This window comes from Sprattus sprattus, assembly GCF_963457725.1.
Source record: "Sprattus sprattus genome assembly, chromosome: 4".
NCBI classification, from domain to species: Eukaryota; Metazoa; Chordata; class Actinopteri; order Clupeiformes; family Clupeidae; genus Sprattus; species Sprattus sprattus.
This window is the reverse complement of record NC_137923.1, coordinates 35,469,699-35,482,265: the sequence shown is the minus strand read 5'-3', so window position 1 is coordinate 35,482,265 and position 12,567 is coordinate 35,469,699. Positions and strand designations below refer to the sequence as shown.

Here is a 12,567-nt window from a genome sequence, read left to right as displayed (position 1 = left end):
CACACCTGTACTCAATTTACTCTAGCTTGCACCGCACGCAGTCACTACCAAACTTGATCTCCTCCACGGTAACCAAACGAAAACAACGTTTCCAATTTACAAATGTCCACGTGGGTCTCCCCAATTTCCAATACGTTTTTTTTCTGTGCCGGCAGTTTTTCTGCACATCAGCATTCAAGTTTAAACGCACGATCAACCTAATCACTAACAGCTTTACCACCACTATTCCCCAATGAGTGGATGAAAAGTTGTCTTACCAGATTCCGTGGAAAAATCTCGGCGAGCCCCCATGTGTAACGAGCATGGCTCAATGCCCGAACACAAAGGGGAGGCCACGCAGAACTTATGATAAATAATATAATATATATTTATTAATGATTACAATTATAAGCAGTATCTAATAATTATAGGTAAACATGTGGTGAACGTCAGGGTTGTGAAGAGAAACAAAAGATGTTGTGTAAAGTCAGTGCAATGGTAATATTAACAAACGACGACAATCCACAATCCACAATCCACAATCCAAACTCTACTCCACGACCAACGAACACCAACTGAAGGGAAGACCAAAAGCTCTCCCATCTTCCACCTGATCAGGGCTTTTGTAGCCCATCCAATCAAGCATCCACCTGCTTGCAATCCTCTGCTACACCTGTTTCCAATCACCTGGTTAAAGATAGACAGACAGAACAGGCATGCAATCATGGGGGGCGGGGCCTAGACCCGCCAGGGTCGTAACACCTTCTCTTCAGTCTTTTTATGGAAACTTAAATAATAATAACACCTGGACTATCTTTGGCAGAAACTTAAATGAACCTAATTTTCCTTCTCTACCTTCCCTCATTATCCAATCCTTTGATGAAGCGTTCCACCTCAGCGGGCGTGTTGAACAGTTTGGATTGTTTCCTGATGTGCTAGAAGCAGCCGCGATGGAAAGATGATCCTACGCTTGTCGATTCCTCTCTCACGTAGCTTCTGTCGTACTCCATCGTAGGCTCTCTGCTTCTTGTGAGTTTCAAAATAATCTAGAGTCTGGAATCCATTTCTCCAAAAACTTGCTTGCATCTCTGACAATGTCACGGGTTCAGCAGGAAAGGATCCAATCGCAGACCAGATGCATAGAGGAACTTTAGGATTTATTTCCAAAAAGGTTAACGCACAGAAGATCCAAGGCAAAAGCAAGAAATCCAAAAACAAACAGAAACATAGAAGAAGAGTCCAAAACAGGCAGGGCAAAAATATCAGAGCTCAGAAGCACGGTAGAGACAGAACACACTGAAGCACATAGCTAGACAGGACAGAATCGCTCACCATACAAAACAGGAACACTACAAGGACTGAACTAACATCAACTAACGAACCGACAAAGGACACAGGAAACACTGAACTTAAATAAGCAGAGGGGGAGATGGACAACGAGAAACAGGTGAAACAAATCAAGCGAACAGACAGGGTGATATTGGGAACAGGTGAGGGATGGAGACAGACAACAAGGGAGCACATGGCAACATACAAACAGGAGGAAGCACATGGACAAGACACAGGAAGTAAACAAAAGCACATGTACAAACAACACAGGAAGCACATGTAGAAACCCCAGTTGGCGGCCTCTAGAGGCCTGGAGGTCCCAACTGGTGACACAGGGTGTCAAGTCGTGACAGTACCCCCCCTCTAAGGGCCGGATCCCAGACGGCCCAAGGTCAATCAACAGGTCCATATAGGGTGGGTGGAGGGGGTCCAGGGCAAGGACGGTGGGCAGGCAGGGACCAGGCTGAACTGGGAACAAGGGTCCGGCGGGTGGGTGGCAGAAGAGGGGTGGAGAGTCTGGTGGTCGACCGGGTGGGCGGCCCAGCAGGGGTAGACCGTCCGGTGGCCGGCCGGTTCGGTGACCAAGCAGGGGCAGAATGTCTGGTGGCTTGCCGGTTTGCCGGCCAAGCAAGGGCAGAGTATCTGGTGGCTGGCCGGGTGAGCGGCCAAACACAGGCAGAGTCTTTAGCGGCCAGCCGGGTGGACACCCAGAATTAGGTAGGCGTCCGGGAGCCTTGTTGGGGGTGACGAGATAATGACCCACCTCCTCGACGTGGGCCTTGGAGAGCAATGCCTTGGTACCAGCGATGACTGGGGTTACCGGGCCGGTGGATGGGGTAGTCGTGGCGCCTGGACTCACTGGTTCACTAGGACTGGCGGCAACAGGGACTGGGAATGTTGCACCTGAGACAGGTGCATCCGGGAGGCTTGGGACAGGGCCGCCTGGGGTGCTTGGGCCAGGGGCGCATGGGACAGGAGCGCATGGGACGCTTGGGATGGGGACAGGAACACAGGCGCCTGGGTCACTCGGGACAGGGGCAGCCTGGGCACAAGCAGGAGGTGCAGGAGAAGGTGATCGAGGAACTATGGGGGCAGGGAGGTTTGGAACAGGAAGGGACCAGAAATCAATGAGGTCAACAGTGATCGGCAGAGCAGGGACGGAGGCAGTCGCCCTGCACGGAGCAGGAGGGGCAACTGCAGAAGGAGCAGCAGCAGGAGTGGCTGCGGGAGAAGCAGCAGGAGTGGCTGCAGTGGATGCCGGAGGAGCAACTGCGGGAGTTCCTGCAGCGGTTGCAGGAGGAGCCGCAGCAGGAGCTGCAGGAGCAGCAGGAGTGAGGAATGGCTCAGGGGCTGGAGCTGGAGCCTGACGAGGCGCAGGAGTCAGCCGGGGAGCTGGAGCTCGAAGAGGTACAGGGGCCAGCCTGGGAGCTGGACGAGGTGCAGGAGTCAGCCTGGGAGCTGGAGCTCGAAGAGGTGCAGGGGCCAGCCTGGGAGCTGGGCGAGGTGCAGGAGCCAGCCTGGGAGCTGGAGCTCGACGAGGTGCAGAGGCCAGCCTGGGAGCTGGAGCTCGACGAGGTGCAGAGGCCAGCCTGGGAGCTGGAGCTCGACGAGGTGTAGGAGCCAGCCTGGGAGCTGGAGCTCGACGAGGTGTAGGAGCCAGCCTGGGAGCTGGAGCTCGACGAGGTGTAGGAGCCAGCCTGGGAGCTGGAGCTCGACGAGGTGCAGAGGCCAGCCTGGGAGCTGGGCCTCGACGAGGTGCAGGAGTCGTGTCCGCCATTACCAACTCATCCGTGTATACAAAGTACTGGTCACGCATGAAATAATCCCCCCCGATCCACCCACCGGGCTCACAGTGGACCGTAGGAACGGAAGGGAACGAGACCTGAGGTGGCGTCTTGAGTGGGGTGTGCCTGAAAGCCAACCGACTGCCCGCATACAGAGAGTCCCGTCTGGGTCCGGGCTCAAGCAGAGATGAGAACAGTTCTTCCTCCTCATCTGAACTGTCCCCATAGGTGAAGTCAGTGTAGTCGCCTCTGACTACAGGCTTCTCAAAAAAGCGATCACCTAGGATAGGACCCCCATCAATAAACGCACCTTCTGTGAGTTGATCATCTGAGTCCGGGTCCTCCTCACTTGATGAGTTATTGTCCCAGAAAAGTTCCCAGGGGAGCAAATGTAAGGCCTTATTGGCCTCGCAGTCAAAAACTCTGCAATCTGGGTCAAAAAGTATCCGGTCTGCTGGGTCCATCTTGGTCGGTTCGTTCTGTCACGGGTTCAGCAGGAAAGGATCCAATCGCAGACCAGATGCATAGAGGAACTTTAGGATTTATTTCCAAAAAGGTTAACGCACAGAAGATCCAAGGCAAAAGCAAGAAATCCAAAAACAAACAGAAACATAGAAGAAGAGTCCAAAACAGGCAGGGCAAAAATATCAGAGCTCAGAAGCACGGTAGAGACAGAACACACTGAAGCACATAGCTAGACAGGACAGAATCGCTCACCATACAAAACAGGAACACTACAAGGACTGAACTAACATCAACTAACGAACCGACAAAGGACACAGGAAACACTGAACTTAAATAGGCAGAGGGGGAGATGGACAACGAGAAACAGGTGAAACAAATCAAGCGAACAGACAGGGTGATATTGGGAACAGGTGAGGGATGGAGACAGACAACAAGGGAGCACATGGCAACATACAAACAGGAGGAAGCACATGGACAAGACACAGGAAGTAAACAAAAGCACATGTACAAACAACACAGGAAGCACATGTAGAAACCCCAGTTGGCGGCCTCTAGAGGCCTGGAGGTCCCAACTGGTGACACAGGGTGTCAAGTCGTGACAGACAATCCAAATAGCCTTAGATTATTCCTCCGACTTCTCCATATCGTCAGCCCTCTTAGTCAGCGCCTTAAATTGAGTTTACAAAGTTTTAGTGATGGTCAGAAGCTGGTGGTTCATCCTCTGCCCCTGAAATTCGCTCCTCTGCAATTTTAATTCTTTCAGAATCAGAATCAGATTTTATTGGCCAAATAAGTTTGTGTAACTTGTGTAAGAAGTGCAGGGATAAAATATATATGCTACATGGAGAAATATATATGTTACTATGAGTTGTTCAGTAACTTCTTTAATGACTTGTCACACACTGTCTATTTTAGTTATTCTGCCCTAGCAATTACGTGCATGTAAGGCGTAGACAGATAGACAACAATCCAGAGGGTGTATGATGTTCAGGTCTTTACTTTCTGATGCTCTCAATCCCAATGTATTTATTGTAAAACTATAAAACAAACACAAACACAGCAAATTACCATATGTCCAATTTATCCCGTTCAACATGTTTCGCGAATAAGAAGCTAGTCACCAGACACGTTAGTTAGCTTAACAGTTGAAACTAGCTATCCCTCCCAACCAAAGGCAAACTACGCTAATTATGAATTGATTTAATTAAATTAACCCTCTTATTAATTACTGCACACACCGCACATAACACATCCCACAAACATTACATTTCAACTTACGGACGTTCCACTCCAAAGTTCGGACGATTTGACAGCTTCCATGCAGCTCTTCCAACACGTTAAAATAACTGACTATAACTGAATTCTCGCGGGCGAGACTTAACAAATGCACTCAAGGTGCAATACCGGAATGCACCAGTAGGTGTCCTTCTCGGACAACAGATTATTAACATACTAACAAATATCAAGTCAGAACACTCCCCGTCTGGTATGATTAATATTATACCACTACCACTACCAATATTATACCACTACATTACTATTACACCTGAATTAATTATCATCCTTGGACAGTAGCAAAACAACATCATTAATGGGTCTCAGATACTCTTTTACAGTCCCTTGTTTTGCAGTCTTGACCATGACTTTACGAACTCTGTTGTCACTGCTCGGTATGGCCTTTGCCCATGGTAAAGTGGCGGCCTTGATGTGCTACTTGACTGTGGTAGTGCTGAATGAGCAGACTTGTTATGTGATGATCTGGTGGAATGATCAGAGGATGCTTTTCTTGGTCAGAGAGATCAGCTGCTTGTATGCGACCGCCCACTCTCATCAGTCCCTCACTGTCAATGAAGGGATCTAGCCTCTTGAGTGAGCTGTCCTGTGACACACTTCGATGTTGTGTTAAGCATTCAAACTCATTCATGTACACTTCTCGCTGCACAACTTTGATGAGTGTAGACTTTGCCTGTGAAAGTTCTGTAGTGCAAGCCTTCCTGCAGTAATGCCATTTCTTACAGGTCTGTGAGTCTGAAGATTGAGAGAATGACCTCGCCACATGGGTAAGTATGGAAATAGCTCTCACAAGAGATTTCCAGCTTGAAAAGCGCTGGAATCTGTGTGTGCCTAGCAATGGAGTTTTAACATTGGTTGCCAATGTGGTTACCTGGGGCCGAATTTCCACATCCAGATCTGGGCCTATGAGCTGGAAATGCTCCACCGCACTGATTTCTGCTGCATCTGGCTGTTGCAGGAACGCAGGTCCTGAGAACCAGTTTGTGAGGAGCAGGTGAGCTGGCGGCATGGGTCTGGTGCCATGGTCGGCTGGATTCTGGTCGGTCCGGACATAATGCCACTGATGAGGTGCTGTGGATCTTCGTATACGCGTTACTCTGTTGGCCACATACATATGGAATCTCCTAGTTGTGTTGTTTATGTAGCCAAGCACTACACGGCTGTCTGTGTAGAAATTCACACGCAGTTCTGTGTCCAATTCTTCTTTTATGAGCTCCATGAGTTCGACAGCGAGCACTGAAGCGCACAGCTCTAAGCGTGGGACAGTGTGAGCAGGAACTGGGGCTAGCTTAGCTTTGCTCATCACAAACCCTACATGGCACTGACCTTTTGAATCTTTAACCCGCAGATACGCCACTGCTGCTATGGCCTGAACGGATGCATCTGAGAAGACACACAGCTCTCGGTCATGGGCTTGAGAGAGTGAGACTGGAACATAAGGCCTTGGAATGTGCAGGCTCTCAAGGTCAGTAAGGGATGTTGTCCACGCTTCCCACTGGGCCCTCTTTTCTGTAGGGAGAGGCTCATCCCAGTCTTGCTGCAGGGTGGTGAAGTCTCTGACGAGAGCCTTTCCTTGCACTGTGATGGGAGACACAAGCCCCAGAGGGTCGTAAAGGCTGTTGACCGTTGAGAGCGTCCCTCTCCTTGTGAATGGTTTGACATCTCGTGACACTCTGAATGTGAAGCAGTCTGTTGTTAGATCCCAGCTAATGCCAAGACTGCGCTGGAGAGGCAGTGTGTCGGCACTCAAATCCAAGTCCTTGAGTTCCTTTGCTCTCTCCTCAGGTGGGAAGGCCTCCATGACTGTAGTGCTGTTGGACGCTACCTTGTGGAGTCTCAGGTTTGTCTCTGCCAGCATTCTTTGCGTTCTTCTAAGCAGATCAACAGCAAGGCCTTCGCTGGAGACAGAAATAATCCCATCATCAACATAAAAGTTACGCAGAACGAATTCTTTGGCGTCTGTGCCATATTCTGCTTCGCCACGTTCTGCTGTGCGCTGCAGCCCGTATATTGCTACAGCCGGGGAAGGGCTGTTCCCGAATACATGTACCGTCATTCTGTAATCAATGATTTCCTTGCTGGGGCAGTTGTCTTTGTGCCAGAGAAAGCGAAGATAGTTGCGGTGGTCTTCTCTCACCTTGAAACTGTAAAACATTTGCTCAATGTCAGCAGTAATGGCAATCTTTTCTTTGCGGTAGCGCAGCAGGACGCCAATCAGTGTGTTATTGAGGTCGGGCCCAGTGAGTAGTACATCATTGAGTGAGATGTTGTGATACTGAGCACTTGAGTCGAACACCACTCTAATTTTGTCTGGCTTTTGGGGGTGATAAACTCCAAATATTGGCAAATACCACAACTCCTCACCAGGCTGCGTGAGCGGAGCGGGTTCGGCTTAACCGTTTTCTATCACCTTCTGCATGAACTCAAAGAAATGTTCTTTCATACCTGGCCTTTTCTGGAACGTGCGCTGTAGCGATGTCAGCCTCTGCACTGCCTGCTCCTTGTTGTTTGGTAGCCGTGTTCTCGGTGAGCAGAATGGTAGTGGCGCCACCCAGTGGTTGTCTTCGTCGAGATACACATCTTTGTCCATCACTTCCAGGAAAATGTTGTCTTCAATTGAGAGGGCAAGTTTTTCGTCATTCGCGTTTCTCATGAAAACGTTCTCTCCAAGGCAGTCTTGGTCGATGAGGGGAGTGCATGAGTGACGAGCTTCACGTGGTGAGTCAGGGCAGCACAGGAGGGAATGAGGGCCCACTCGCTCTCTGACTTGGATGCTTTTAGTGCACGGTGTGAAGAATGAGGTTCTACCATTAGAGAGTATGTTAGTCTTGTAGACGTTGACATCAGCTGGCTGATGGGCCCTGTCAAGGCAGATCTCGCCTACAATGACCCAGCCCAAATCTAAGCGCTGTGCATATGGTGTGTTGTGAGGTCCGTTGTGCTGCTCACGTACCTTGTGCACACTCAGGACGTCTCTACCCAGAAGAAGAAGTATCTGTGCATCAGGGTCTAGAGGTGGTATCTTGTCTCGCACCGGAGAGAGGTGAGTAAAGTGTTGTGTGATGTCTGCCGTCGGGATTTCTGATTTGTCATCTGGCATTGTGTTGCATTCGATGAGGGGAGGAAGTGCTACTGTAGATTTCCCATCGAGTGACTCCACTGTGAAGCTACATGCCTTTCTCCCCGCCGTCTCAACTGTGCCTGAGCACGTCTTCAGAGTGTAGGGAGAAGAGTCACCTTCAATGCGAAACAGGTCGAAGAACTGCGTCTTGGCCAGCGACCTATTGCTCTGGTCATCCAGCACTGCATAAACACGCTGAACTCTTTCGCGATGTTTTGAAGGATACACTTTGACCAGGCATATTTTGGAGCACGACCTGGGCTGGGGAGAAGTGACACATATTTCCGTGCATTTTGTAGTGACATCAAGTTGCTGTTCGTTTCCCTCTGGTTTACTCTTAGTCTCTTCAGATGACCAGGGGGCGGGACCAGGATGTAAGGCAGATACATGCTTGTCACTGCCACATTCTCTACATTTCACTGACAGTTTGCAGTCCTTTGCAACATGTTTAGTGGAAGCACAACAACGGTAACAAATATAATTTTCTCTAAGATAAGCCTTACGGTCATCTAGGTGCTTAATCCTAAAGGTTCGACACTTGAAGAGGGGGTGAGGCTTGTTATGAATGGCACAATGTTTGTCTGGCTCGTTGCTTAGCTGGTCTGATTGGTTGCTGGGAAAGTTTTGAGTTCTTACTGATACCTCAGTTTTCTTGACGAAGATGGACGGTTTGCTATTTATCTTGACTCGGTCTGTTTTCATGCTGGTTGAGCAGGTGGGTGAGGAGAGGACAAAACTTGGGTCATTTCGAGTCTTTGCTTGATTGCAGATAAACCATACAAAGAAACTGAAAGGCGGAAAGGTTACCTTGTACTCTTGTTTGTATCTGGAGCCTTGTGTGACCCATCTTTCTTGAAGGCTGTATGAGAGTTTTTCAACTATGGGGTTCACACCCCTCGCTGTGTCGAGATATGCCAGTCCAGGAGTAAGGCCACTCTCCTTTGCACACTCCATCTCTTGCAGCAGATCCCCCAGCTCTCTCAGTAGACGAGGGTCTTGGTTTGAGATGCGAGGAAAATCTTCAAGGCGTTTCAGTAGAGCATGCTCAATGACTTCTGGGCATCCGTAGCATTCCTCTAGGCGCTGCCATACGATCAGTACTGCTTTTCCTGGACTTGTGACATGGACTGACCTGATTCGCTTGGCTTGAGTGGCTGACTCCGGGCCGAGCCATTTGACGAGTAGGTCGAGTTCCTCTCTCTGCGTCAAGTTGAGGCCCTGTGTGATGCTTTGAAAAGATGTTTTCCATGCCCAATAGTTCTCTGGACGATCGTCGAATTGGGTCAATCCTGAGCTCACCATCTCCCTTCTTATCAAGTATGTGGCGAAATCAGGCATCGGCGGTGGCGCATCAGTGTAGCCGTCTGGAATTGTATGAGAAGGGGGGCTTGGGGGGTACCTGCGTGGTATTGGATTGTTCTGCTGGCCCAGATAGTCAGCTCTACTCGGCTGTCCGTGGTTGACTGCATGAGGGCACAATCGAGGAGGGTGTTGCAGTTGAGGAGGAGGCAGTTGAGTGGTCGTACGAAGAGGATGACTTGGTCCACTGTGCGTCTGCTGTGATTCAGGAAATGGCTGTTGAGCGTGTTGCATTGGAGTGTTCTGCACATACTCCCTGGTGCGCTGAGCTCTGTCTTCATCTCCTAAATCCAGGCGTTGGTCGTCTTCCCACTCGGCCGCAGCTTGGTAGACCTCTGCTTCTCTGAACACTGCTGTAGCCTCCCTCTCTAGCTGTAGCATGCTAAGGTCAGCTTCAATGCGGGCTTTCTCCCTAACCATAGCAGCTTCCTTCTCAGCATACTCCATTTTTACTTTAAATGCCTCTGCTTTGGCCCTTGCTCTGGTGGCGGCGCTGCTAGCTGTTGATGCGCTAGACCTAACTGATAAACAGCTTGCGTGTGACTTCGTCTCTAAGTTCTGTGCTTTCTGATCTTCGTCTTGAGACTTTGCCGCCATTTTGTAGCTGTGCGGTTACAATTCTGACGAGCTGAGTGCTAGGAGGTTGCTCCGTTGTCTTCACTCGCTGTGTGTTCGTCCTTTTACTATTCTGCCCTAGCAATTACGTGCATGTAAGGCGTAGACAGATAGACAACAATCCAGAGGGTGTATGATGTTCAGGTCTTTACTTTCTGATGCTCTCATTCCCAATGTATTTATTGTAAAACTATAAAACAAACACAAACACAGCAAATTACCATATGTCCAATTTATCCCGTTCAACATGTTTCGCGAATAAGAAGCTAGTCACCAGACACGTTAGTTAGCTTAACAGTTGAAACTAGCTATCCCTCCCAACCAAAGGCAAACTACGCTAATTATGAATTGATTTAATTAAATTAACCCTCTTATTAATTACTGCACACACCGCACATAACACATCCCACAAACATTACATTTCAACTTACGGACGTTCCACTCCAAAGTTCGGACGATTTGACAGCTTCCATGCAGCTCTTCCAACACGTTAAAATAACTGACTATAACTGAATTCTCGCGGGCGAGACTTAACAAATGCACTCAAGGTGCAATACCGGAATGCACCAGTAGGTGTCCTTCTCGGACAACAAATTATGTTAACAAACATACTAACAAATATCAAGTCAGAACATTATTTGTGACCCGTTTCTCCATCCCCTTTATGGCATTCATGACATCTGCATTGCTAGGGCTTGTGCTACCGTCAACGTCTTTAGCCACACACTCGCCATCTTTCTCTACATCTCCCTCCTCATCGACGTGGTCAGACAACTCTTGTTCTTTGGTGCCAGTTTTCTCTTGAGACAGCTTTTTCTTGCTTCTATGCATCTTCCAAATGTATTCTGATAATCTTACAGCAGTTAAAAAAACGTTTGTGATTAGATTTTAGGGATCTAATTTGACTACTGCAGGAGGGTTGATTTGGTGCAGCCTCTCAGCACCTCTCCATAATCTGAAGTCCATTCCATTTGATCTGTGCATCACTCATTTCCCTTTTAGTACTTTTAGATTTGGCTAGCTTATTTGACTTTTTTGCTTCTATATCCTTTAATTCATGTTTCTTTTCATTGTAAAGCACTTTGAAATATAAAAGTGTTATAATACCATTTCTGCCTTTTTATATATTAAAATACTTAGTGTTATTGTTATAGAATTTGAAATTTAAGTTGATTATAACTAGTTACAACATAAAACCTTAAAATCCAGATATTTGACAGAGTTGTTACGAGTCATGGGATGCCTACATGGGTGAATTCAGATATCAGCTTTATAAGACTGCATGAGCCTGAAGGACAATTGTTAATTCATAATAATGTGCTGAAGTCAGTTAAAGTCAGCATTTGTGTGCTGAAGTAAGTACAAGTATGCATTTGTGTGCTGAAGTCAGTTAAAGTATGCATTTGTGTGCTGAAGTCAGTTAAAGTATACATTTGTGTGCTAAAGTAAGTCAAAGTATGCATTTGTGTCCTGAAGTGACAAGAGTTGATTGACAATAATGTGCTGAAGTCAGTAAAAGTATGCTTTTGTGTATCCTCAGGTGGGTTACTGGGTTGGAAGTAATGGACAACCACTGTTGCCACAGTACCTGAGTGATCTGGACTCTGCTCTGATACCAGTGATCCATAGTGGGGCCTGCCAGCTGAACGAAGGCCCAGTGGTCATGGAACTCATCTTCTACATCCTGGAGATCATTTTTTAAGACACCAACAACGTCAAGACACTTACCGACAACATGGAATCTTGTGACGCTAGCTGTATTTTTTGCAGCATTCTCCACAGCTTTTAACCTCGGTCTCTTGCATGTGCTGGAGCATTTTCAAGGAAAATCAATCACCCAGTGATCAATCATCCAGTGATCAATCACCCACTGAATAATCCTTGTTCTCCAGCCTTCACTTGAACAATTTCGAGGCCAATGCTTTGTTGTCCTGGAGATCAGTTCAGTATTTTTGATGAAAGCAGGCAGAGTCCATGAAAGCACTCTCTCTACATGAGTATGGATTGAGTCCTACAGAGAAAGGGGAAAAAAGCCAGAGACAATTGATTCCCCTGCAATTTGCTTTTGACTCAGCAGTGACTGGGGCTGTTATTTTTTCTTTAGGTGATCATCTTCAGTCAGCTTCCGGCCCACTTCTAAGCTTTACAAAGGACTGAGGCTTTATTTCACACGTATCAAGTAATGGCTAAATGATGTAACTCATAGACCTACTTCAGAAATGATTTTCTTCTGCAACACTGTTTGTATGGGTTGTCATCCTAACCATAAGCTAAGATACTTAAATATAATCAATGAATTAACTTGAATCAAGACTATTGTAGATGGACTGTAGAAGAGAGTGGAGATTACGTGTGTGTGGAAAGTAACTGAATGGATGGGGGAGATGGGATGAACAATAAAACCTGTAAAACCCTTTGTTCTCTCAAAGTGAAAAATATTCTTGTGTTGATTGCACATGGATTGTTGAAGACTGTAAGTAGCAAAAGTTCTGCTTCATTTATAATGACTGGGGCCAGCTTCTACTGTGTTGGCTATTAGCTTTGGAAAAAAGCTGAGGAGCTTTAGATTGTAGTATTTAGCAACCACTTTACACTCCAAAGCAACTTTAAAAAATCATATAA

The 12,567-nt window shown here is 47.5% G+C and overlaps 1 protein-coding gene across 1 annotated transcript in view; it reads left to right on the top strand.

Annotated features, from left to right (window-relative positions):
- The window catches only part of LOC308364800 (zinc finger FYVE domain-containing protein 9-like), a 102,075-nt gene extending 89,872 nt beyond the window's left edge, over positions 1-12,203 (top strand). The window contains exon 17 of the mRNA XM_080838043.1: positions 11,486-12,203. Within this exon, the coding sequence (XP_080694169.1) occupies positions 11,486-11,647 (162 nt within the window). The 3' untranslated portion in view covers positions 11,648-12,203. The remainder of the gene's footprint in view (positions 1-11,485) is intronic.
- Positions 12,204-12,567: the final 364 nt, after the last annotated feature.